Source organism: Bos mutus, chromosome 25, assembly GCF_027580195.1.
Source record: "Bos mutus isolate GX-2022 chromosome 25, NWIPB_WYAK_1.1, whole genome shotgun sequence".
NCBI lineage: Eukaryota > Metazoa > Chordata > Mammalia > Artiodactyla > Bovidae > Bos > Bos mutus.
The window spans coordinates 5061430-5085832 of NC_091641.1; the positions used below are offsets into that span (position 1 = coordinate 5061430).

Genomic DNA, 24403 nt, shown 5'->3' on the forward strand with positions numbered 1-24403 from the left:
ATTTGTCATAGCAATACCCCACTTCCCAGTGCTCATATTAGTATTTTGTACTTTTTTTTATTGTAGTGTAGCAATCTATTGTATGAATCCACAGCAATATGTTCATCCAGTCTGTTGTTAATAGACATTTGGGTTATTTCCAATTTTCAGCTCTTTGCATGTGGCTTCTAGGAATGAGCCTTTTTTTGGTGGACATATGCTTTCATTTTTTGTGGGTAAATATCTTGGAGTGGGATTGCCTCAAGGATTATTCCTTTTCCACTCTTGGTCCACGGTGGATAGCCAGCTTCCACGCCGCTTCTGGGGGTGGGTAGGTCATCCTTCCTTGATCCTGATTATGACTAGAAGTTCAGGTCTGGTTCCCGTGCTTGCTGGGACCTAAGCCTTCCTACTGCCTTAACCCAAGTTCCTAGGACCTTATATCACTTCTGGAAGCTCTGTGAGTCGTTTTCTTCAGTTTTTGTTCATCCCTGTAATTTAAAGTTCCCCGTATGGGGCACTCTTTCTTGCTTTTGAATCCAGCCATGTAATAAAAAAAAGTTTTGGGATAAAATGTTAGCTAGCATTTCTGTTTGGGGAGCAGAGTGAATGTATTTCTGCATCAGTTCAGACCGTTATAAGAAGTCTCTTATTAAAAACTTTACTTTTGAGCCAGGGCAACTTTTTGGAGCATGTTATCTTGATAAATAAGATGTCCTTTTCATTATAGGGGACTGGAATGCAAAAGTAGGAAGTCAAGAAACACCTGGAGTAACAGGCAAATTTGGCCTTGGAATATGGAATGAAGCAGGGCAAAGACTGATAGAGTTTTGCCAAGAAAATGCACTGGTCATAGCGAACACCCTCTTCCAACAACACAAGAGAAGACTCTACACATGGATATCACCAGATGGTCAACACCAAAATCAGATTGATTATGTTCTTTGCAGCCAAAGATGGAGAAGCTCTATACAGTCAGCAAAAACAAGACCGGGAGCTGACTGTGGCTCAGATCATGAACTCTTTATCGCCAAATTCAGACTTAAACTGAAGAAAGTAGGGAAAACCACTAGACCATTCGGGTATGACCTAAATCAAATCCCTTATGATTATACAGTGGAAGTGAGAAATAGATTTAAGGGCCTAGATCTGATAGATAGAGTGCCTGATGAACTAAGGATGGAGGTTCGTGACATTCTACAGGAGACAGGGATCAAGACCATCCCCATGGAAAAGAAATGCAAAAAAGCAAAATGGCTGTCTGGAGAGGCCTTACAAATAGCTGTGAAAAGAAGAGAAGCGAAAAGCAAAGGAGAAAAGGAAAGATATAAGCATCTGAATGCAGAATTCCAAAGAATAGCAAGAAGAGATAAGAAAGCCTTCTTCAGCGACCAATGCAAAGAAATAGAGGAAAACAACAGAATGGGAAAGACTAGAGATCTCTTCAAGAAAATTAGAGATACCAAAGGAACATTTCATGCAAAGATGGGCTCCATAAAGGACAGAAATGGTATGGACCTAACAGAAACAGAAGATATTAAGAAGAGGTGGCAAGAATACACAGAAGAACTGTACAGAAAAGATCTTCACGACCCAGATAATCACGATGATGTGATCACTGACCTAGAGCCAGACATCCTGGAATGTGAAGTCAAGTGGGCCTTAGAAAGCATCACTATGAACAGAGCTAGTGGAGGTGATGGAATTCCAGTTGAGCTATTTCAAATCCTGGAAGATGATGCTGTGAAAGTGCTGCACTCAATATGCCAGAAATTTTGGAAAACTCATCAGTGGCCATGGGACTGGAAAAGGTCAGTTTTCATTCCAATCCCAAAGAAAGGCAATGCCAAAGAATGCTCAAACTACCACACAATTGCACTCATCTCACATGCTAGTAAAGTAATGCTCAAAATTCTCCAAGCCAGGCTTCAGCAATACGTGAACCGTGAACTTCCTGATGTTCAAGCTGGTTTTAGAAAAGGCAGAGGAACCAGAGATCAAATTGCCAACATCTGCTGGATCAGGGAAAAGGCAAGAGAGTTCCAGAAAAACATCTATTTCTGCTTTATTGACTATGCCAAAGCCTTTGACTGTGTGGATCACAATAAACTGTGGAAAACTGTGAAAGAGATGGGAATACCAGACCACCTGACCTGCCTCTTGAGAAATCTGTATGCAGGTCAGGAAGCAACAGTTAGAACTGGACATGGAACAGACTGGTTCCAAATAGGAAAAGGAGTATGTCAAGGCTGTATATTGTCACCCTGTTTGTTTAACTTCTATGCAGAATACATCATGAGAAACGCTGGACTGGAAGAAGCACAAGCTGGAATCAAGATTGCTGGGAGAAATATCAATAACCTCAGATATGCAGATGACACCACCCTTATGGCAGAAAGTGAAGAGGAACTCAAAAGCCTCTTGATGAAGGTGAAAGTGGAGAGTGAAAAAGTTGGCTTAAAGCTCAACATTCAGAAAATGAAGATCATGGCATCCAGTCCCATCACTTCATGGGAAATAGATGGGGAAACAGTGGAAACAGGGTCAGACTTTATTTTTTTGGGCTCCAAAATCACTGCAGATGGTGACTGCAGCCATGAAATTAAAAGACGCTTACTCCTTGGAAGGAAAGTTATGACCAACCTAGATGGCATATTCAAAAGCAGAGACATTACTTTGCCAACAAAGGTTCATCTAGTCAAGGCTATGGTTTTTCCTGTGGTCATGTATGGATGTGAGTGTTGGACTTTGAAGAAAGCTGAGCCCTGAAGAACTGATGCTTTTGAACTGTGGTGTTGGAGAAGACTCTTGAGAGTTCCTTGGACTGCAAGGAGATCCAATCGGTCCATTCTGAAGGAGATCAGCCCTGGGATTTCTTTGGAGGGAATGATGCTGAAGCTGAAACTCCAGTACTTTGGCCACCTCATGCGAAGAGTTGACTCACTGGAAAAGACTCTGATGCTGGGAGGGATTGGGGGCAGGAGGAGAAGGGGACGACAGAGGATGAGATGGCTGGATGGCATCATTGACTTGATGGACGTGAGTCTGGGTGAACTCTGGGAGTTGGTGATGGACAGGGAGGCCTGGCGTGCTGCAATTCATGGGGTTGCAAAGTCGGACACGACTGAGCGACTGAACTGAACTGAACTGATCTTGATAAATCCACTTGCCTGTGAGCGAACTGAAGCACGTTAAGCAGCTTGTCCAAAGTCGAATCAGGACAGGGACGTCCCTGGTGGCCCAGTGGTTACGATGTGTGTGTGTGTGCTCAGTTGTGTCCGTCTCTTTGCGATGCCATGGACTGGAGCCCGCCAGGCTCTGTCCGTGGGATCTCCCAGGCAAGAATGCTGGAGTGGTTGACATTTCCTTCTCCAGGGGATCTCCTGACCCAGGGATCGAACCTTAGTCTGGTCTTCTGCACGGGCAGGCGGATGCTTCACCACTAGCCCCACTCGGGAGCCCAATTCAGGAAATCCGGGTTCAGTCCCTGGTGTTGGAGCCAAGTTCTCACGCAGCCAAATAAAAAAATAGAAACCCCCCAAATAAAGTTTGATTAGGACAGCCAACTTCTTTGAGATATTTAAAGCTTCCTGGGGCTCATGGAGGATGTGAGCAAATCCCTTTACTCCAGGCAGGAATTTTATTTTTTAAATGTTTATTTATTTGTTGATTGTTTGGCTGTGCTGTGAAACATGTGGGATCTCAGTTCCCTGACAACCTTAGTTTCTTCACCAGGGATGGAAGCTTTAGTTCCCTGACCAGGGATTAAACCCGCACCCCCGCAGTGGAAGCACAGAGCCTTAGCTGCTGGACTGCCCCAGGCAGGAACTGTGGAATGGATACTGGAGAGGCGCTGCCTGAGCAGGTAACCCACGTGTCAGAAGAGGATTTGATTTCATGATTGTCGCAGTGTTAAATGAGACGACACTGGTTCGTCAATTAGCATAGTGTCTGAAACCTAGTATTTTAAAAAAAGTTTGGGACAATTGATATTATTAGTGAAACTATAATTTTCTCTACTTTTTGAGTTCTTCCTCTCCCCTGTGTTATGGTTCAGAGCCACAGGCAGCTTCCCTACCCGCCTTCCAAAACGAGGGGATATGGGTGGAGCAGAACTTGCGGGTTAGGACATTTGAAGATAAACTGCTGGCTTTATAGCACAGGGGAAGTGCCGCAGGGCCTCTGAGGATGGTCTCACACCAGACAGTGTGGATTGGAACCCCAGATCTTTTATCGACTAGCTGTGGGGTCTTAGAGGGTTGAACTTTTCTGGCCAAAATGGAGATTATCATACTACTATTTTCTAGATTTATTGTGAGGAGTCGATGAGTTTCTAAGAAAAAGGCATATGTAAGAGTGCTCAGTACATAACAGGCATGTTCAGTAAATGTTAGCTTGGTTAGTGTGGTTAGCATTTAGTGCTGTTTATCAGGCGTTTCTGGCTGGCTGTCTTCCAGGGGCATAGTAAAATGTTCCAGTTGTGGTTGGGTATAGCCATGACTGGTTCTGGCCAGTGAGTCGTGAGGTGAAGCCTTGTGGTGATTCTGAGCCAGAGCAGTTAGACGCTCCGAGCACTTCCCCTTTGTCAGGAGGGCAGAACTCCAGAGTGGAGGCTGCGCTCTCACCCTGGCTTTCCGAGGGCTGATGCTGAATACAACTCTGTTGTTTCTGGCCTCTGAGACTGGAGATTGTCACTGCAGCGTGATCGAGCCTGCACTGACAAACACGTGTACGGTTATTAACCTCGAGGAGGACGTCCTCCTCGAGCCATCCTAGTGACTCTCTGAAAAGGCCTGTAGTAAGCCCTGGAGACGCTTGCATCTCTGCAGGACGACTGGCAGGAGCCCCTGCGGCCCCTTCCCACCTGCACAGAGGTTCCCAGCTCCAGCGTCCTGCGTCCCCAGTTCTGTCAGTTCGCTCATACAGTTCTCTTTTTCCTGAAGGGAAAGTGATAAAAGTGACTCAAAAAACATTAACAGTCTTAATGCAATTGAATTCGTGCCACTAATCAAAGGGTTTAAAAAAGCAGGAATTCCACTTTCTATTTACCATTTCCTGAATGAAACAGAAATAGCATAAGGATTAGGCTTCTTTGGCGAGGATCTAAAGACATTACAGGCAGACATATTTCGATGCGTGTTTCCCAAGCATGCTCTCACTGTTAGCGATATCTGGCAGTGTAGCCCACAGCTCGTAAGGGCTGAATTCCTTTCTCCTGGAGGCATTCACAGCCTGTCACATCAGAACCAACCATTCATCTCTCCTCCCACAGTGCCCATGTTTGCAGCCCTCAGCACCCCCTGTGCTCTGTATGGTGTGAGAACCCTGCTGTGTTCTGCTCCTCCGATCAATTCCATCGGAAAATTTGGAAGGTAGGGACCTCTCCTGGTTATCCCTATGTGGGGTCCCTCACTCTCCTCTCCCATGACAAACAGAATTTCCAACTGAGCAGATGCTCAAGAAATGTTTGCAAGGATAAAACAAACTTTCAACATAGAGCAGTGGTTTTCCACCTAGGCTGCACCTTAGCATCATCCAGGGAGCTTAAAAAAAAAAAATCCCAAGTTTGGACCATACCTGAGACCAATTAAATCAGAACTTCTGAGGGTGGGCTTCAGGCGGAGTATATTTAACTGCTTCCAGGTGATTGCTGCAGCCAAGGTGCAGGACCACTGAACGACAGCAGAGGCTGCCTGACCAAGTCAGGGGTGTTCAAGTGAAATAATAAATTTAATATGCTGTTATTTGTGCGGCTTCCCAGGTGGCACTAGTGGTAAAGAACCCACCTGCCAATGCAGGAGATGCAAGAGATGCGGGTTCGATCCCTAGGTTGGAAGATCCCCTGGAGGAGGGCATGGTATCCCACTCCAGTATTCCTGCCTGGAGAATCCCATGAACAGAGGAGCCTGTCAGGCTGCAGTCCATAGGGTCGCAAAGAGTCAGACACGACTGAAGCGACTTAGCACACATGCATGCTGTTATTCTTGTAATGTCTAACTTTATACTTGTTTAATACCTCACAGTTTTCAAGGTCCAGTGAGTGTTTAAGCATTGAATAAGGATCTTATGATCCAGTGGGGGACACAGATCTGTAGCAAATACTTCCAGGAAGTTAGAGAGGTGGAGAGAGAGCGAGCGAGTGGGAGATAGAGAACGACCATGTGTGTGTGCGCGCGCCCTTGGGAGGGGAGAAAGTGCTGAGCACATCATTTGATGCAAAAGCAGCTTAAAGGAAGCCTGCGGTGGCGGAAGGAAACAGCACCCCGCTGGGACTTGGGAAAGATTCTGCATGCTGGTCTCTGGAAGAGGCACACCAGTTCCTCAGTTGTGCTGGGGGACAGTATCGCTGTTGGTCGGCTCACAAAAATGTCCGGTGACTGTAGCAAAGAGAGCTAACTCCCTAGGGAGGGGATTCCTTCCTAGGACCCTGACTGGGGCTCTGGGCTCTTGATTGCTGTTACTGGATCCCTGGGCGTTAACAGTTGTCCCGGTATTAGCAGGTCCATGGTCCTTACCTTGGGAACAAGGCCCTCCCTAACGGAGCCCTACCAGTCGCTCCAGCTTCCTCTTCGGCCTCCGCTTTTAGCTCCAGGAAGACCACAGCGTTTGCAGCTGTGCGATGCCTCGGGGCCTGTGGGCACCCGCTCCTTCCTCCCGCTGAATTCCTCATTCCTCCAGCCTCAGCTGATGCTCTCCGCATCCCGGGATCCCTTCACCCGGCCAGGGCCGGGGGAGCGCTCTAGTGCGGCGCTCCCACCGTCTTCTTCTGGAAGTCGGGACACCCGCTCCCCTCCGGTGGCCTGTCCGTCCTCCAGATAGGGGACGGTACCAAATGCACAAGCCCGCCTGGCCTCCAGGGGGCAGTCCGGAGACCTGAGTGAGTGAACGACTGAATGACCAGGTGGCTAAGTGAGCGGGTGAGCGAGTCGGTGAACGAACGAGCGGATGGACCAGCAGGCGGACTACCGAGGAAGTGAGCGAGCGAGCGGACCAGGGAGTGAGAGTGAGAATAAATGGATGAATGAGTGAGTGGGGGCTGAGGGAAGGCAGATGGGGACTGACTGAGCGGGCGAGGGAGCGGCCAGAGAACCTGCAGCGGGGGAGCGGCGGACGCCGGACGCTGAGCGCGCGCCTGGACCGCGCCACCTGCCCTCCGCGTGGCAGCTGAGCCGGGGCGTGGCGGGAAGAGGCGGAGGAGTGGGCGGGGCGACGCCGGGACCGGGCGTGGCGGAGCCGGTGCGTGGGCGTGGCGAGGCCGATAGTGGGCGGAGCAGGCCCGGGGCGGGCGGGGATAGGCCTGGAGTGGGCGTGGCCAACCCTGGGCATGGGCGGGGCGAGGCCGGGCCCAGGCCGGCGGGCGCAGAGGAAGTCACGTGGCGAGCGCTCACATGACCGGCGGCGCGATGGACCCGCTGCCCACCGCGCCCGGAGCTGCAGCTGCTGAGGCGGAGGTGGACGAGGAGGCGGACCCGCCAGCGGCAGGTATGGCAGGCACCGTCCCCCCAGGCCCCGCGCGGCTCAGGCCCGCGCCGCTGGGGCCCTGCGGCCTTCGGCTCGCGTCCTGGCCCGGGACTCCCCGCGCCTGCTGGGTCCTCCCCTCTCACGGCCCCTCCCGGTCCACGCCCAGGAGGGCGCGTGGCTCCGCGGCTCAGAACCTCAGCACCTGTCCGGGTTTGCGCCTCTCCGCGCGCTTCTGCCTGCGTCTCCCAGGGACTGTCCGGGTCCCTCGGGGCCGCAGCACCCGCCCGCCCCTCGCTTCCTGCGTGCCCATCTGCCCTCCGCGTGTCCCTGGACTTGCCGGGCCTTGGCACGTACTGTGGCGGCTCAGGACTTGGGCGTTTCTTCGGCCAGCTCACCGTGTTTCTCCGTAAGTGCTTTTCTTAGTGGGTGAGCGTGAACACTGAGGAGCACGCGTGAGGCTTGGCTTTTCTAGGATGGCCCCATTTAGATGGTACCCCCTCTGGCCTTCCAACTGGAGAATACCTGTGGGTGTGAGTTACTGCAGCTTCTTGGTAGTGTGGCGGCACAAGTTGGAAACTCCGTTTGGAAGGTCTGGAAGGTGTCCCTGAGAAGCTCATGCTTAAAGTGAGCCCCAGAGGGCTGTAAGACGGTTGATTCATTAGGGGGAAAAGGAGGCGGGGGTGGAGTGGAGCTGCTGGGGGCAGGGGTCGGGGTGGCCAGTGCTCTGGCTTGGCCTAAGTCCCCTGGAGACCCTGGGTGAGTCTGCCTTTAGACCCCAGACCCGCGCTCCCCACGCTTGGCCTGTATTTTTCCTTTCACTCCAAGGTTTGTGAGGGGTAGCACGTGACGGCTGGTGCTCCTGGTAGAATGTTGTGTTCAGGAGGTCACACGTTTGCACCCAGCGTGGGCCGGTCAGCTTGCCTGTTTCAGGTGCCCACACTGGACTCCTTGTCCAGGTCACTTTTGGAAATGTAAGGCAGTGTTTGAGCAGGAGCGCTTCTTCCCTGGGGATTGTAAACATCAGAGCTGCTGGATGTGCTGGTCGTTCTGGGCTCTCTGCAGGTGCAAGGACAGTCTGAATGTTTCCTGTGCAGGACTCACCCACTGGCCGCCATTGTGTCAGCCACCCCCGCTCCCTGAGACTGGCAGCTGGCCCTGTTAGGGGCCTGGTGATTTCGTTAACATTAGGCATCCAGTTGAGGGAGGTGGCGTGGTAGAGGAAAAACACAACAACAAAAAGCACTTTTTTTTTTTTAAACTGGGAAAGCTAAAACCCGGAGGTAAGTGGCCTGCCCACAGTGGGCAATATTAAGAGGGTATGCTGTGGTGGGGATGGTGGTTAGATGGGCTGCAATCAGAAAATAAGTCTTTGAGAGTGAATTTTATCTAAACACCATACGTGTGTCTCTCACGCTTGAGCAGAAGTTGATTTTGAGTGTTGAAGAAGTTGTGGCTTGCGGACATACAGCGAATGCCATCTTCTCTGGCGTTCTGTCCACACAGCCATAGCTCACTTTAGTATTAACTGTGGGGACCATGGGGGTCTGGGTCTTTGTAGTGCCTTTGGGATTGTCAGAAAAAATGATGTTCACTGTGGTTTTCAGCCTTAATGTTTAAAAAAAATTGTTTTTAAGCTAATTTTTTTTTGGCTGCCCTGGGTCTTTGTTGCTGAGAGAGGGCTTTCTCTGGTTGCAAGGAGCAGGGGCTGCTCTGCCTTGCCGTGCGGGCCTCTCACTGTGGCGGCTTCTCGCGCAGTGGAGCACAGGCTCTGGGCGAGGAGGCTTCAGTCGTTGCCGTGGGCAGGCTCGGTGGTTGTGGCGCACGGACTCTAGTTGCTCCACAGCATGTGGAATCCTCCCAGACCAGGGATCCAGCCTGTGTTCCCTGCATTGGCAGGCAGATTCTTACCCACTGTACTACCAGGGGAGCCCCAAGAATCATATTATATTCTAATCCCTGGAAGCTTAAGCTGTGAGTGTTACCTCCCTTCCTAAAAATTTAACTTTCAATTTTGCAATATGTGGACCTCCTGCGCCTGCCTCTGTGCCTGTGTCTCCCTACGGCCGTGTATTGGTTTACTGCTGCTGCTGTAACAAAATGACCACACACAAAGTAGCTCAACCAGAAATTTCTCATTTTTCAGTCCAGAAGGCCTGTAGCCACAACAGGTTTCCCTGAGCGGAGATCTGGCTGTGGGCAGGGCTGCATTCCTCCTGAGGCCCTGGGGGAGAAGCCGTTTCTTGGTCTCTCCCGCGTGATCACCCCCTTGCTCCACTATCCCAGGCCACGCCGTCCCGTCCTGTGCTGACTCTGCCTCTTTCTTCTGTTCACTTGTTCCACTTCTGAGCACCTCTCGGATTACCTCGGGCCCACCTGGTAATCCAGTGGGTTCTCCCACTTCTAGCGTCGGCTCATCAGCGACCCGGATTTCATCGGCACTCTGGTTCCCCTTCGCTGTGTCTGTAACAGGCTCACGGTTTCTGGGTTAGGGTGGGGGTAACTGTGGAGGTCATCAGTCTGCTGTAAGGGCTGCCCAAGGTGGCTCATCAGTAAGGAATCCACTTGCCAGTACAGGAGATGAGACAACTTGGGTTTGATCCCTGGGTCTGGAAGATCCCCTGGGGGAGGAAATGGCAGCCCACTCCAGTATTCTTGCCTGGGAAATCCCGTGGACAGAGGAACCTGGTGGGCTATAGTCCATAGGGTTGCAAGAGTTGGACACAACCGAGCGTCTGAGCACACACCCACATTCTGCCTTAAATACCCTAAGGAGCGGAATTGCTGGGTCATAGGGTTGCACACGTTTTTAAAGAAATTATTTTTGGGTGTGCTGGGTCTCTCTTGCTGCCTGGGCTTTTCTCCAGTTGCGGCTGATGAGGGGTCGCTCTCTAGTTGTGGGGGGCTTCTCACTGTGGTGGGCTGTCTTGTTGCGGAGCGCGGGCTCTCTGGCACAGAGTTCAGTAGTTGTGGGTCCTGGGCTCTAGAGCACAGCTAGATTCACGTGACTCCCGGATTCAGTTGCTCTGCAGCGTGTGGGATCTCCGGGATCAGGGATCAATCCCATGTCTCCTGCGTTGGCAGGCGGATTCTTTACCGCTGAGCCACCAGGGGAGTACAGTTGCACGTTTTTTGTTTTAACAAATACTGACAAATGGTCCTCTCTGATAGTGTTGCCAGTTTATACCTGTAATAGGATGCATCTTCTCCCTGTAACCTCATCACCATTAAGTGCATGTTTTGTTTTTTTTTTTTAATTCCCTCAGCATTAGAGAAATTAAGAACGTGTTTTATTTTTGTTTTAATTTCTATTTCTTCAGTTATCAGTGAGGTTTAGTTCTTGTGATGCTTTGATCTTGTATGGCCTTCCTGAACTGACTGTTTCTTATCTTTGGCCCGTTTTCTTATGGGATTGTTCTTTTTTTTTTTTTTTTTGCTTTGTTGCAGTTCTTTTTGTATTTTGGTCTTAGACCTGTTGTAGATTTCATATTAAAATCGTAACCATCGAAATATCTGACTGGAACCCTGTTTTCTGATTGCAGCATGAGAGTTTATTTCAGGGTCTCTTCAGAGGTTATGCAGCTCAGCGATGATGCCCTGGAGTGCCTAAGAATGAGTGTGATAGGTGCTTGCTTGTCTGACCTGATTTTGGGAATTGCATCATACTGGATAAGAATACAGATTAGCCCTGGGTCCTAGCCCTACTTCCCTACAACCCTGCCTATCTAGACGTAGTCTTCCCTTCCTTCTTTCCTTCTTCCCTGCGCCTCACAGCTCCTGGGACCTTAGTTCCCTGACCAGGGATTGAACTCTGGACCTTGGCAGTGAAAGCACCGTGTCCTAAGTGATCCGTTTCACTTCTGCCACAGCCCCTCGCCGAATGTATGCCGTACCTGCCGTTCGGTTAGGAAGCTCTGAGCTGTTCGTCTTCCCAAGCCTTGGGGGGGCCTCCTGGCTTTCTGTGGGATCAGACCTGAACTCTCCTTGTCCTCCGAGCGACTCTGCGGCCAGCCACCAGCCTCTCTCCGCGCCTGCGTGGTCTCCACGCCCTCCCCCCACCCCACCTGCGTGGTCTCCACGCCCCCTGTGCCTCCGCAACCACCCCGCTGCCGCCGCTCTGCCTGGACACATTTGTCAGGCAATTCACTGAGCTGTCACTTGAGATGTATGCATTTGACGGATTAAATTATACTTTAAAGTACCATCTGCGTTGGGGCAAAAAAATACCTTCCTGTCCATCTCTCTCCCTCCATCACACACATTTCTGTTGTCAGCTCCTGAGGGACAGAAACCATTATTTCTTTATATCCCAGCATCTGCTAATGGAGACAGGGCTCTGCTGTTGGAATAGAATTACATGTGTTTTTTTTTTTTTTTTTTTTGCAGCATGCACGATCTTAGTTCCCCAACCAGCGATGGAACCTGGGCTCCTGCAGTAGAGGTGCAGAGTCCTGACACACTGCACCGCCAGGAAATTCCCTAGAATTACATTTTTATCCTAAGTGTTTTTTAAGATAGTATCACAGTTTGGTAACAATGGTAGCTGTGTGAGTATTATTTAAATTGGTGTTAATGCTCTTTGAACTCTGTTTCTCTCTCTCTCTCTCTGTCTCTCTCTCTCTCTCTCACACACACACACACACACACACACAATTTGCAAGGTAAAATGTGTCCATCTGAGGAAAGAGGAACTGAATCTCTCCTACGTAGAGCAGATTTTGCCAGAATTTGTGGTTAGCAAGAAAGTGATGTGTTCCGGTAGGGGAATTCTGTTTTGGTTTATTTTTTCCTTCCCAAGAAAAATGCACCAGAAAAAGAGATGTTTGGCCTGCAGCGTGCAGGCTTATGGGAGAGGCTGGAGTGGTGAGATGCCAGAGAGATGGGAGTGGCCTCCCCGGGGCCTGCAATGCATGTCGAGACAAGCTGCCCCGGTGATTAGAACCCAGGCCCAGTGAGCAGGCTGGCGGCCTGGACCCTCAGGGATTCAAAGAGCGCACCCCTGGCCATGTTACCCTCTGAAGAACGGTAGCGTTTTCATCTTTCATCCTTTGAATGTGTTTGTTGTAGAATAGTTAAGAAATCATAAGCAGACTTGAGGTAGAGGTTCCTGGGGAAAGCATCAGCAAGGAGATCCAGCCAGTCCGTCCTAAAGGAGGTCAGGCCTGCACGTTCACTGGGAGGACTGATGCTGGAGCTAAAGCTCCGGTACTTCGGCCACCTGTTGCAAAGAGCCGACTCACCGGAAAAGACCCTGATGCTGGGAAAGATTGAAGGCAGGAGGAGAAGGGGACGACAGAGGATGAGATGGTGGGATGGCATCACCGACCCAGTTGGCATGAATTTAAACAAACTCCAGGAGACAATGAAGGACAGGGAAGCCTGGCGTGCTGCAGTCCATGGGGTCGCAAAGAGTTGGACACAACTCAGCAACTGACCAACAACGATCAGTGTTAAAACCTCGTGTGGCCGGGGTGGGCGTGCTCCGCAAGTGGAGCTCCAGGAAAAGGCTGAGGCCACCCTTGGCGCTGTTCCGGCTCGCCTGGTTGGAGGAGGACACTCGTGCCCTTGGGGTATGGGGATGGGTGTGTTCAGGGTCCATCAGCTGTCTTATCCACTTTGAAGTATGCATACTAAGCACGTGTGAGGTAAAGATTCATGACTGGTGAGTTCCAGGGCAGTTGGGGTAGGGTCTGGAGGCAACCCTGGGAGTATCGAGACACGCCTTTCCGAGACTCTCTGACCCGCTTTGCGCTGGTGACGTTCTTGCCTACAAGTCTTATGAATGAGTCGTAACCGGACCGGTAAGATTTCATGTGGTGTGTGACTCTGCACTCTGAGAAGAAGGTTGCACAAGTAGCATAACCACAGATACGAACGTCTTATAAAAGAGAAATCACCCGTGAGCCCACAGCCGCTGGTTTTAGGCTATTTCCTGCTCCTGTGCATGCGTGCTGGACATAGTTAACCTCAGGGTGTATTTACATCTTGTCCGCTCGGTTGCCTTAACAGTATTCTACGTGGAGTTTTCACGCTTTTCTGTTTGAGGTCTGCGTGACAGTGAATCCAGGAGTGTGTGTGCGCGTTTGTAGAGTACGAAGGTGGTAAAATGTGATCCTTCACCCGGAGTCAGCATTAAAACTTGTCCTGATGCTCGCACTTGGTAAACAAAGCCTCTCTCCTGCTAAACTAGGTCCCCACCCCAGCGGTGATGGCTGCTGTCGGCTGTGCGTGTGGAACCACGGTTTAGTAAGCTCCGTTGTTAGACTTCAAGAGCTGGGGCAATGTCCTTAGATGACCTTGGACGTGTCCTGCTTAGTGACCTTCTGCAAATACAAGTTCTGCATCCCTGTGCCCTCTACTGAGGGTGTTAGAGAGAAGCCAGAGAAAAGACACACCATGTGACTCCTATTTATATAAAGTTCGCACCATGCAGTTAGACTGCTGTGTGGGCACGCTCACGCAGGTGGTGAAGCAGTAAATGAGGAGCAAGGGAGAGACCGTGAGAATGGGGCTGTGGCCACCTCTGGCCGGAGAAGGGAAGGCCTGTGCGGGCCCAGGACAGGGGCTTCCAGGACCCCAGGGCTGTTAGCATTTTAATCTTTGTGTTTGTTTATTTGACTGCACCGGGTCTTAGCTGTGGCCTCTGGGGTCCAGTTCCCTGACCAGGGATGGAATGGGCCCCCTGCGCTGGGAGTGCGGAGTCTTAGCCCTGGGCCACCAGGGAAGTCCTGCCAATGCTCTTTTCCGTTTTTGACCTGGATAGGTCAAACCACGTGTGTTGATACATAAAGCCGTCCGCAGACATTTTACATGCCGTGTGTCGGTATCTGTTTCCCAGGAGAAAAGTGTCAGGGAAACCCCAGTGTGTCCCAGATCCTGTGACAGTAAGTGGATTTGCTAATAACACAGCTTGACAGGCAGAGGTGGGCGCCAGGGATCTTGTTTGAAAATAGTTTTGTAGCAGTTTTGGCCTCTCAGCTTCCACTCTCTAGTTAATATTGCAGATGTATTTATAACGAAGTGCGTGTTTGTTGTGTCAACACCCACCCCCAAAGGAGAACCATGCAGCTCATCAGCAGGAGATTGCTGGCTCTGCTGTTTCCGATGTCTGTGTCTGGTTATACTGGCGCTGGCCCAGCTGCTGGCAAGCTCAGGTGTGCCAGGGGCCCCTGGGACCAGCAGGAAGGGGCCACAGGGCCTCCAGCATTGTGTGTTGGGAGGAGGGACGTCTGGGAATGTCACCTCTGTTGGAAGTGCAGAGGCCCTGTGCTGGGATAGGGTCGGGTGACACTCCTGACTCTGCACAGCTCATTATCTGTGGAACCGTAATTCCACCTCCCAGCTCCCGAGAAGTTCCAGTCCAGGCGGCGGGGTGGCTGGGGCTTCCAGAACTGACCGCTCACGGGCGGGGTTTGGAATTGCGTAGTCAGTTCTTCAGGCCCCAAGGCCGGTCTGTGCGCGTGCAGGTCCTTATCTTGGGGTGGCTTCTGCCCCCAACGCGTCCTCAAGGGAGGGACAGTGAAGTCGGGGTCTCGTGGAAGTCTCTGCCAGGGGCTCAAGCTTCCCCGTGCGCTGTGGGGGTTCTGTTCCCCTGAGAGGGGCTCTGCTGCGGGGAGAGAGTATCCCGTGCTCCACCTCCCTGGTTGGGGGACTTGGTGGGGTGTTTGCAGTGATGGCCAAGGCCTTCCTTGTGCCTGACGCGTCAACTAGCTTAATCCTGCAGTGATGCTGTGCGGTGAGGGGTCTCACTCACCCCACTTTACAAACGGGAAACCGAGGCACGAAGAGACTGACTCGCCCGGCACCTGCTGCTGGTGGTGGCCGAGCTGGAGTCCCCTCCGGCGCCCGGCTCCGGGGTGCGTCGGGTCTGACCTCCTCACCGCCCACTCTGCTGTCTGCACCACGGGCCCCCTTCTGGGGCCTGTCTGGAGAATCGGCTTCTGACTGAGTAACCAGCCCCTCCCAGACACAGACGCTTCGGTCCTCAGGGTTTTCTGAGAGGAAGGAGGTTCCAGGATCCTGTTCTTGTGGAGACCACCTGAGACCCGCGTGAGGTGTGCGGCCTTCTCTTTCCAGAAAGGGAGCGTCCGCCCGGAGGGTGTGTCCTCGCCGAGCGGGGACCCAGCCCTGCCGCGCGCCCTGGAAGCCCGCGTTCAGCCTGGGGGGCGTCGCAGGGGGCTCGTTTTCCGCGGTGGTGGGTGTGAAAGCTCAGCAGTAGCAGCTCCCGCCCCGTGTGTGAAGCTCGGGCCGAGTCCCGTCATGTTGGCGTTGCTCGGGTCAGCCGTGCCCTCCGGTTCTGGGCTTTGGGGCGGGCGGGCCTGGATGGGCGCTCGGCCCGTCCTTGTCTGGAGAACCGGCTGTCTACCTTCAGTGCAGGTTTAGTTGTGGGGGAAACTGACTCATGTTTTTCTTTCTGTGACATTTTTCACAGCTCCTAGCTTGTCCGTGCCAGTTTCCGAGGCGTTCCGTGTTCTGGTTGATTAACTGCGTTCCTAGTCGTCTACTCCGAAGGCAGCCGGCAGGCAGGGGCCCTGTCTCCCTCCCTGTGAGCGATAAATATCTGTTTAAGTGAATTTAATCGTATGTCACTTGGCTTATAATATTGGGTGATTGCTTGGAGTTGTATGAGAGGGACTGAGGCTGCGAACGCAGATTCTCTGCGCCGCCTCCGCTGGATCCAGAGATGGAGCCTGCCGGGGATTTTGGAACATGTTCACGTTCACGTCCAGAGATCCTAGAAAACCTGAGTCACTTTTAGACGAAACCATACAGGCCTGGGAGGAGGGTGTTTTTTTTTTTTTAAAGAACAAAACCAAAACCAGACTGAGTTAAACAGAGACAAGTATTCTCTTTGGAACTTTGAACTTCTGCTTCGTCAGTAATTCCAAGATTTCCCGAGTTAGCTAAAATAGTGTTGTTTTTTTTTAAACTCTGGAAAAAGTCCCTGGGCCTCCCCACATGAATGCATTCCAGAAGTGAGAGGCCCGAGACCTTGATGAACAGATTCCACGAGCCCCAGAAGCTCGTTTGCCAGGTTCCTGAAGAGGCAGGGTCCCCGAGGGCGGGCAGGTTCCTCTTGCCAGGAGTCAGGTCAGGGGAGACCATCTGACAGGTGACTCCTTTCAGGGCTGGGCTTCTGTTTTGTGATGTCCTAAGGAAACAAGCCATTTCCCCTCTCTGTGTGGTCTGATCCCAGGGAGGAACGGCCGCTCGCAGCCAGAGAAGCCCCGTCGGCGTGAACGTCAGTAGTTCGCGTGCCCTTCCCGAGGGCCGGGGCGGTCTGTGCTCTGGGGGTTCTCGTGGGATTTAGGGAGTCACGTCGCTGTGGGACCCAGCACTGGAGTGACCAGCATGCCCTGGCCAGCAGTTCATCTCAGTCTGCGGTTTTGTCCGGGCACTGTGCTCTATGCTTTCACATACAATTGTATTTTTAAAATTCTTGCCGTCTACCAGTAATGCGCCTGGTGGTGTCCCCGTTTCGGAGAGGAGGAAACGGCGCAGAGAGTTGAGCTGCTCGCTCACAGTCATGACGGGTCGGGCATTTGCACCGAGGCGCCCCGACCGCTGGCCCAGCTCTGCTCGCTCACAGTCACGGGGGGTCGGGCGTTTGCACCGAGGTGCCCCAACCGCTGGCCCAGGAGTGTGGTGTGCCCCCGGTCCCCTGCGTGTTGTGGGCGTTGAATGAGGCCCTGTGAGCCCCCTTACTGGGCGTGGGCTCTGGCCCCACGAGTCACCTGGTTCACCCTGACCTCCGGCCGACCTTGCTGCTGGGGGGCCTCCAGGTTTCACATCTATAAAATGAAGTCAGAGTATCTACTTGGAGTGTCTGCAGGGTTAAGGAGACATAAGCACCCAGAAGGTTCAGAACCTGGTCGTGCCTCCTCAGTGGTGGTCGACCCTGCACACATGGTCCGAGTGACCGTCTTCATCCCGCTTTTGGGTCCATGTGGGGAGGAGAAAGGGGGAAAACGCTTTATTAAGGGGCTTCTTGGACTCAATGGCTGCGACGGACCTGCAGCTTCACAGCCGCGTGGACGCCAGGGCGGTCCCCGGGGTCCTGAGCGTGGCCACGTGGCGTTTCTGTGGCGGCCTCCCCAGCTCAGCTTCTCTCGCTCGTGCCTGCAACCCACCTGGAGGGTTTTGCAGGTGGATGGTCTTTTCCTTCCTGGCAGACACCTTCCCTTAGAGCGCGAGCCGTCTGCATTCCAGGCTCCATCCCGGGCGAGGAGGACGCTTAGTCCTTGTTCACTAGAACTGCAGAGCAGAGAAGGACCTCCTCAGGCGTTTTTGAGGCTTGGCTGAGGTTTGACTCACACGTGGTGTAATTCACCCGCCTCAGGTGTGCTGCTCACTGGTTTTTAGTGCAGCCTGAGAGTGATGCAGCCTTCGCCAGGGTTGATTCTAGGACATTCTCATCATCCGGTGCCCATCGGTAGTCGCCCCCCTTTCCCTCCAAACCCCTCGTGCCCCAGACTACACAGCCACTAGTCTTTCCGTCGCTAAGATTTGTCTTTTCTTGAGGTTTCATGTAAATAGGACCATGTATTAGTACTTTGAAGGCTTTACTGACGACTCCTTTTACTCAGCAGTCTTTTCAGAGTTCATCTGTGTTGTAGCATGAATCGGTGTTTCTTTTTATGGCTGAGTAATACTCCATTGCATGGGTAACTCACATTTTTCTTACTCGTGCATCAGTCCTCTGGTGGCTGGGCTGTCCCCGTGTTTGGCTGTCGTGACTGGCGCTGACGCCAGCGTCCCTGTGCCCGTCTCTGTGTGGGCCTGCTGTGCCATTTCCCGTGGGCGCCACGTAGGAGTGGCGTCATCGGCTCACAACCCGTGTTTGACCTTTTGAGGTTGGCTGCCGGACTTCCCCGCCGCCGAGTGTGTGGGTTCCAGGCTCTCCACGGCCTCGCCAGCACGGTTCCTGCCTGCCTTCCTGATTGCAGCCGCCCCAGCGGGCGGTCCCCAGGGGGTGGACCTCTCTTCAGGTGCCGCTGGCCTTCTGTGCCCCTCCTTTGGCGAAACGTCTGTTCAGATCACTTGTCAACCTTTAAAATGAATTTGTCTATTTTAAAAGCTAGAGTCGTAAGGCTCTTTATGTACTTAGGCTCAGGTCCTTCATTGGATACATGGTTTTGTCTGCGTTCTGTGGGTTGTTTTCCACTTTCTCGATGATCTTTTATAGCAAATAGGTTTTGGTTTTGTTCTTTTTTGTTGCTGTTGTTTGGCTGCGCTGTGTGGCTTGCCGAATCTTAGTTCCCCAACCAGAGGTCACACCTGGCCCTGGCAGAGAAAGTGCCGCGTCCTTAACCACTGGACCGCCAGGAAGTTCCCAGCAGTTTCTCATTTTGACGAAGTCCAGTTGGTCTGTTTTCTTTTGCTGGTGCTTCTGGGGTCATATCTAGGAAGGCTTTGTGTGACCTAAGGTCACAGAGATTTGCTCCTGTGCTTTCTGCTGAGAGTTTGTAGCTTTAGCTCTGGCGTTTGGGGGCGTGGTCCCTCTTGGGTGAAGTTGTGTTTGGTGTGGGAACGGTGCCTGGCGGTGGTCTTGTTTGGAAACCGGCCTGTCCATCGTCATGCGGAACTTTTGCGGTGTACATGGTGTGTGCCCTCCTTGCTGGGCAGAATCAGGGAGTGAGGGCTGCCTGAGGGGGTTTGCGTGGTGTGTGTGGGAAGCCTGTGAACCAGGTGGGTTGGAGGAGCTCGGCCAGGACACTCAGGCCAGCCCGAGACCTCAAAGACCGGCCTCTCCAGCGGGCACTTGGGGAGCACTCCCTGGAGAAGCCGCATCTGTGTTGTGCTTCTGAGGCTAGAGGGGATTCGGTTTGTAAATTCCCAACTAGTAAGTACAGAGGGCTTGGAGGAACCTTAAGAGGTTGTTGTTTATATTTATATTATGTAAAGCAAAGTATAAAAACACCTGACGGCTTCCCAGGGGCTCAGGCGGAAACGCTCTGTCTGCAACTCGATCGATTGCTGGGTTGGGAAGAAGATCCCCTGGAGAAGGAAGTGGCAACCCACTCCAGTATTCTTGCCTGGGAAATCCCATGGACAGAAGAGCCTGGCGGGCAGTAGTCCATAGGGTCACAAAGAGTTGGACACGACTGAGTGACTGAGCGTGCACACACAAAAAGCACTTAAACCTTTGCAGGAAGGTGGAAAACATCCTTTTCTTGTGGTGTGGGTTGGTTATCCACAAGGCCAGTGCAGCTTTATAGAATCAGGGTTTTTGTCTTACATTCTTTGGGAAGATAAACAGATATAGCCGCAAGTTGGCAGAGAGCATGGAGGAGGGCAGATAGGCCAGGGTGGGGATGTCGCTGCTCAGGGCTCTGTGTGGCGGCGCGCTGACGGCCGTCCTGTGAGAACAGCTCTTCCTCTTGCTGCAGCTCACCGAGGCGGGGTTCCTGCCGCCAGGGAGGCCCGAGTGCACTGTGGGGGCGGGGGGTCCTCCCGCCTGGGAGACATGGCAGGCCTTGACTGCTCCACGTGGCCTTCTTGCTCCTGGGAGTTCGATTCCTGCTTTGTGTTGACAGATGCTTACTGGGCACTTACTCTCTGCTGGACACTGTTCTTAATCGCTGGGCTACTAATTGGGAGCAAAGTAAACAAAAAGGCCTGCTCTCGTGGGGTTTCTGTTCTCGCCGTGGAGGTGGGCAGTATTTGGTGGACGAGGCAAGTGGGGTGCAGGTGGGAGCTCTGGCTGGGGGGCGGTTGGGGTGCAGCTTGCTGTCACTGAGGAGGCGTCACTGAGAGCAACTCGGGACCGAGTTTCCAAGGAGACGGTTTTGGGTGGTGGGTTTCTGGGGAAGGGGACCCTGGCCAAAGAGGTGGCAGGCAGGGGCGCCCAGGCCAGCAGGTGTGAGCTGTGTTCCCGGCGGCGCTGGGAGCCAGTGTGGCTGGAGAGAGGGGTCAGGGGGCAGGAGCCTTTCCCGGCTGAGAAAGACGAACGTTCGGGCAGGCGGTGCTGGAGTTGGGGAAGCTTGCGTTAAGAGCTGTTCTGCTGATGTGTTGTCATTCTGATCCTCACTTAGGAAGCTTTAGTTTGTTTTTCTTTTTTTTCTAAAAATCGTTTTATTGATTGATTTATGGCTGTGCTGAGTCTGCGTTGCTGTGCGGACTTTTCTCTATTAGCGGTGAGCAGGGGCTATTTGCATGGTGGCGCTCGGGTTTCTCGTGGTGGTGGCTCCTCCAGTTGGAGAGCTTGCGCTCTCGGGCCCACGGGCGCGGTAGTTGGGGCCCCCGGGCTTAGTTGTTCTATAGCACGTGAGATGCTCCCAGACTAGGGATCAAACCCGTGTCCCCTGCACAGGCAGGCGGGTTCTTAACCCCTGAGCCACCAGGAAAGCCCTTTTTCTTTTATCTCTTCCATGCTGCTAGGAAACACACACAGATGACTCAGATGACTGTGGTGGCTCTCCGAGAGGGGTGTCTGAAGAGGTGTGTTAGCGATGTGGTGTGGCTCATGTGGGCGGATAAAAGCCATTCGGGGAAGTGTCTGTTAGCAGGAAAAAAATGTAGAATTCTGTAGGAACTGATTGTAACGGAGAGAATTAAAAAACAGAGCAAAGTACTTTGTGCACGGCAATGTTCTTCATGCTGCTTTTAACAGCAGAAAGCAGTTAGCGGAGCACAGCTAAGTGCCTTTGAGTTCTGTCCCTGAGTCATTATGCCCTGTCTGCAGGTAACAGTCTTAATAACTTCACAGAGTACAGAACATAAAAGAGGAGAAACCAAGATAAAATGGCAGATGGACTGCGGACGGTAAGAGTCAGGGGCCTTCTGGAACGGTGGGTGAAACCAGACAGGAAGTAGTGAGGCGGCTGGAGCCCCCGGTGCGGCTGGGAGTGTCCATTGGCTCAGCCACTTGGAGACCTGGGGTTATTTGCTGGGCTACGCACACAAAGCCCCAGGATGCAGTAATTTCACTCTTGGGAATGGGTGCAGCAGAAGCACACACGTGTGTACCAACACGAGGGCGCTGGCCTGTCCTTGGCAGCGGCGTGTGACACTGTCCAGGCGCCCGTGGGCACAGCGTGAGCGGTGTGCTCTGGCTGACCCACAGCAAGAGGGGGGGCCGTCCGCGGAGGGCCGCACCCAGCGTGTGGAGTGGGAAGAGTCAGCAGCAGAGGGACTCGCCCTGTGTGCTGTGCACCCTGCAGAGCTGGCCCGAGGCTTTAGCGTTCTCTCCCAGGAGAGGAGCCGCGTGAGGGGTGTCTGTCCGGGTGCTGCTGCGCTGCTGTGCAAGCTGCCTGCGCTGAACGGGTGTGAGACGTGCTCTTTCCTGTCAGCACACCCTGTTTCAGTCTAAAAAAGTTTTCACAGCCATTGGGAAAAGAAACCAATTGTGTGTTTATTCTGCGTAATGAAGTACAGGATGTACAGATACTTTCCGGACACTTACGTAGAGAAAGCGCACAGACCTCGCGGAAGTTGTGCCTGTCAACTCTGGGATGGCGGTGACTTTGGAATAGGAGACAGGGCTGGGAGGATGGTGTGCGTCTGGAACACTTTAAATTTTTTTTCAGCAAAGAATATGGCACAGTGTCCTCTTGAGTGAAATTTCGGTGGGTACATGGGTTCTGATGTTTTCTGTATTTTCGTGTTTATTTGAAGTATTTCTTCACAACAAAAATGTGTGTGCTTAAAAGTTACATGACCATTCCCCTGATGGCTCAAGGGGTAAAGAATTTGTGTGTAATGCACGCAGGAGACAGCTGAGACATGGTTTGATACCTGGGCAGGGAAGATCCCCTGGAGGAGGGCATGGCAGCCCGCTGCAGGGTTCTTGCCTGGAGAATCCCATGGACAGAGGAGCCTGGAGGGCTGCAGCCCATGTGGTCGCAGAGTCGGACACAGCTGAGCACGCATGGTGTGACAACGGGGCGCCACGGAGTGAGCCTGTTCACGGTGATTACACGCGTGGCTAGGGGTTAGGAGGGCTTTTGCTTTTACAGAAAAGCTGAAAGAGGAGTGTGGTCACGGACACTTGGAAACGTGCTTGAAGGTGGTGTCGCATCACAGCTCTGCACGCGTGGACAAGCACGCACAGTGTGCGGGTGCTCACGGATCGCTGGGCTGGAGGGTTTGCTTTATGTTGATATATCGTGAGGCCACGTAAAATAAGGTACTGAGCGAAAGGTGAACCTTGAACTTGATGAAGTGGAGGCCACGCACAGTGTGTCGGAGCGCCTGAGTTATGGGTGGTGAAGAGCCGAGTGCTGACATCACTGTTTGAGGCGAGCTGACCACAGGTGGGGCGGGGCGGGGGCTCTGTTTCCTGGCATCGGGGGAGGGGGCATTCCTGACGTTCCCTGGCCACAGAGCTGCTGAATTCTCATTTCTGAGGCTGTGGCCATGATAAGGATGAGGAAACTTCTGCTTCCATTTCCTGAGAACAGTTTGTTAGTTTCAGAACAACAGAATAGCTTGGAGTTCCCAAAGGTTGAAGCCGTTTCATGAGTCCGAGGCGGAATATTCAGGTTGAACACGGAAGGTGTCTCCTGACCCCGTCTCATGCTATTTTGGTGGGAGCATTGTCGTCTGGAATGTCCTTCATTCGGTTCCTGGTGACTCGCTGAGGCGAGGTGAGCCTCTGCGTTTTTCAGATGAGGGGTCTGGACAGGCCCCGTGTCTGCGGTTCTCCCACTGTGGCCCTGTGACCAGCAGTACCCGCTGGGAAATCGTTAGAAATTCAGATTCCTAGGCCCCAGCCGAGAGTCCTGGGGGGCGGGCAGCAACCCGAGTGTTTTCGCGTGTGAATATGCACAACGACAGCTTTGGCCATTTCCAGGTGCGCCTTCCGTGGTGGGAGGCACGCTCGTCCCGCTGTGTCAGTGAGGGTGCCGCCCGAGTCTAGAGGCCCATCCTGCACAGCTGGCACTGCCCGCCGAGCGCTCGCTCCCCAGCCCCTGATCGCACCCCCCACGTTTACTTTCTTCCTCTGTGACTTCGTTCTGGGAACCTCAGGAGGGTGGAATCACACACCACTTGTGTTTGTGTCTGGCTTGTCTCACCAAGTGTGACGTCCTCAAGGCGCCTCTGTGATGTCGCGGGTTCAGTACTTGGTTCCTTTTTAAGGCCGAGCACTGTTCCATTCGGAGAAGGCAGTGGCACCCCACTCCAGTACTCTTGCCTGGAAGATCCCATGGGCGGAGGAGCCTGGTAGGCTGCAGTCCATGGGGTTGCACAGAGTTGGACCCGACTGAAGTGACTTAGCAGCAGCTGTTCCATTGTGTGGACGGACTGCACTTGGCTGACCCATCATCCGTCAGTGGACAGTTGGGTGCTAGGTCTCTTCAGTCGTGTCTGACTCTTTGCTGCTCTATGGACTGTAGCCCACCAGGCTTCTTGTCTGTGGGATTCTCCAGGCAAGAATACTGGAGTGGGCTGACCATTGCCTCATCCAGGGGATCTTCCTGACCCAGGGATCGAGCCCAAGGCTCCTGTGGCTCCTGCATTGCAGGTGGGTTCTTTACCACTGGGCCACCCGGGAAGCCTGGATGCTTGGCAGTTCCACCTTTGGCTGCCGTGATCCTGGCTGTGCGACCGCGGCTTCTAGTTCCTGCTTTCAGTTCTTCTGGGTACAGACCCAGACGTGGAACTGCTGGACTCTCTGGTGGCTCTGGCTTTCTGAGGACCTGCTGTGCTGTTCTCTGTTGCTGCTGCACCGCGTCACGCGTCCCACCGGCCAGTGCCTCCACGCCCTCGCCCCGGTTTTTGCTTCTTTCGACAATAGCTATCTCAACCATTCATTCTGCACCTGAGCGCGGCCGAGCCCGAGGGTAACCCTGATGCTCACTCTGGAGGCTTCTGCTGTCACTGAGCCGTGTCCCGCTGGACCGCAGCCCAGGAGGGCAGAGGAGGTGGAACCCCGAACCTGGAGTCCATCAGAAGACACGTCCCCCTGCCGCTCTGCAGAGCTGGTGGGGTCCTTCTGCCACTGGCTGCCTTTGGGTCTCTGTGA

At 53.0% G+C, this 24403-nt stretch overlaps 1 protein-coding gene across 2 annotated transcripts in view; it reads left to right on the forward strand.

The window, feature by feature from the left end:
* Nucleotides 1-7319: 7319 nt before the first annotated feature.
* The window catches only part of SNX8 (sorting nexin 8), a 40543-nt gene continuing 23459 nt past the window's right edge, over nt 7320-24403 (forward strand). The window contains exon 1 of one of the 2 annotated variants that reach the window (XM_005887317.2): nt 7320-7461. In XM_005887317.2, the coding sequence (XP_005887379.2) occupies nt 7368-7461 (94 nt within the window). In that variant the 5' untranslated portion in view covers nt 7320-7367. Of the gene's footprint in view, nt 7462-21984; nt 22005-24403 lie in introns of those variants that run through there. The other variant, XM_070362810.1, reaches the window with a different exon arrangement.